Source organism: Lathyrus oleraceus, chromosome 2 (assembly GCF_024323335.1).
Source record: "Lathyrus oleraceus cultivar Zhongwan6 chromosome 2, CAAS_Psat_ZW6_1.0, whole genome shotgun sequence".
In the NCBI taxonomy this organism is placed as follows: domain Eukaryota; kingdom Viridiplantae; phylum Streptophyta; class Magnoliopsida; order Fabales; family Fabaceae; genus Lathyrus; species Lathyrus oleraceus.
This window is the reverse complement of record NC_066580.1, coordinates 209370312-209372175: the sequence shown is the minus strand read 5'-3', so window position 1 is coordinate 209372175 and position 1864 is coordinate 209370312. Positions and strand designations below refer to the sequence as shown.

General features: G+C 37.1%; 1 protein-coding gene across 1 annotated transcript; it reads right to left on the bottom strand.

Moving 5' to 3' along the window:
• Positions 1-235: 235 nt before the first annotated feature.
• On the bottom strand, positions 236-958 carry LOC127122629 (uncharacterized). The gene has a single exon (XM_051052934.1). It carries the CDS (start codon positions 956-958, stop codon positions 236-238), a length of 723 nt encoding a protein of 240 aa, XP_050908891.1.
• Between the last annotated feature and the right edge of the window lie 906 nt (positions 959-1864).

The window sequence follows — 1864 nt, the reverse complement described above, 5'->3', positions numbered from 1 at the left end:
TCGGGTACCTTTCTTTGTATCGATTCTTCTTTAATTTCCTGTATCTCCTTCTGCCTCCCCATATTGAGGGATTGTATATCACATGAATACAAAACAAAATAAATAAATAAAATGAAAATTCATTAGTAAGTAAAAGTGTGGGTTGCCTCCCACGAAGCGTTTCGTTTAACCTCGCATGACTCGACAGTTTACCACACTATTCGTGTAGATAAACATTCTTTACCAGGCCAATTACTCATCCTTGAGGATAAGGCCTCTCCTTCTTCCTTTTTGCTTTTGGACTGGAACTAGGAATTTTTGCATTCGCAGTTGCTAATGGAGGTGGTGGTAGTTGAGAAGGCCTTCTTGTGTCTTTTCCTAATGTTGGTATTTTACTTTTCCTTTTCATATCTATCCTGATCATGCCTACTTGATAGTGATGTTCTTTTTCTACGTCTATCTTCCTATTTTCAATAACATTTAAGGTTATTTCTTCATCATAAACTTTTAAAGTTAACGTGCTCTGGTCCATGTCGAGATTGCATCGACTTGTCAGCATGAATGGTCGACTAAGAATGATAGGTGTCTCTTTATCTTCGAGTATGTCTATGATCATAAAATCAACAGGAAAACTCAATTCCCCTATTGTCACCAACACGACTTCTGCTATCCCATATGCATTCTTTATTGAGTGATCTGCAAACTTCATATTTGTCCTTGTATCACTGACGTTCTCAATACCCATCCTATGGTAGATTGATAATTGCATCAGACTCACACTAGCTCCAGAATCAATTAGTACCATTTTGAAAGTTCTCTCTTTTATAGTGCATGAGATTGTTATTGCTCCAGGATCCTTCTGTTTGTATGGAATTCTCCTACCTAGTGATATTGCACTACACTTCTCCTTCCAGGATACTGATCCCTCTCTTGTTGGTCTCTTTTCGGTGATTACCTCTTCCATGAATTTTGTGTACATGGTCATTCGCTCGAGTGCTTCAAAAAAAGGCATATGACTCTCTATCTTCTTGAATGTTGTCATGAATTTCTCAAAGACTGTTTCTATGGGTTCCTTCTTTGTTTCTCTCAGAGGATATGGTAACTTAATCACAGTTTTAATCTCCTTTTATTTTTATCTTCAGTTGGCTTTCTGGGTGGTATAACTTTTTCATCTTTAGCAGCCTTCTTACTTCCCATCGTGACATCATTAACATTCTCATGATTTCTTGGATTTTGTATTGTTTCACTTGGTAAGGAACCTGGTATTCGAGAACTTGCTATTTATTGTGCTATCTGACCCATTTGAACTTCAAGATTTTTGATGGAAGCGGTCATGTTCCTGTGATTATTTCTTGTTTCCTCTTGGAATTGGGAATTTTGAGTAGACATCTTTTCAATGGCAAGTTCCCATTCAACCTTTTCGGGTGCTTGTTGTTGATATTGTTGATGTTGTTGTGGGTACGGTTGTTGTTATTAGTACTGATGTGGTTGGTTCTGATATTGAATGGGACCCTGCTTTGGAATATTCCCTTGTTGATCTTTCCAGGAAAAATTTGGATGATTCTTCCACTTTGGATTATAAGTGTTGGAGTAAGGGTTGTTTTGCTTCATAAATTTTATCTCTTCAATTTCTTGCGCAGTTGCAACACAGTATACAATCAAATGAGGTCCTGCACAAATTTCACAATTTACATTCTGGACTGGCTGAATTTGAGCTACATGCTGGATACCAATATTCATAGCCTTTAGTTTCTTCTCCATTTCTGCAGCAATTGTGTCTTCGATTCTTACTTTATTGGTTTCAAGCTTCAGATCAATAGTTCCTTCATATTTTCTTGAACACCTATCATATAACTCCAAGTGTTCATTTGCAGATATCGCTTCA

Bases quoted from the DNA above. Each gene is read 5' to 3' on its own strand.
- LOC127122629 (XM_051052934.1), bottom strand. From the start codon at position 958: ATGTACACAAAATTCATGGAAGAGGTAATCACCGAAAAGAGACCAACA.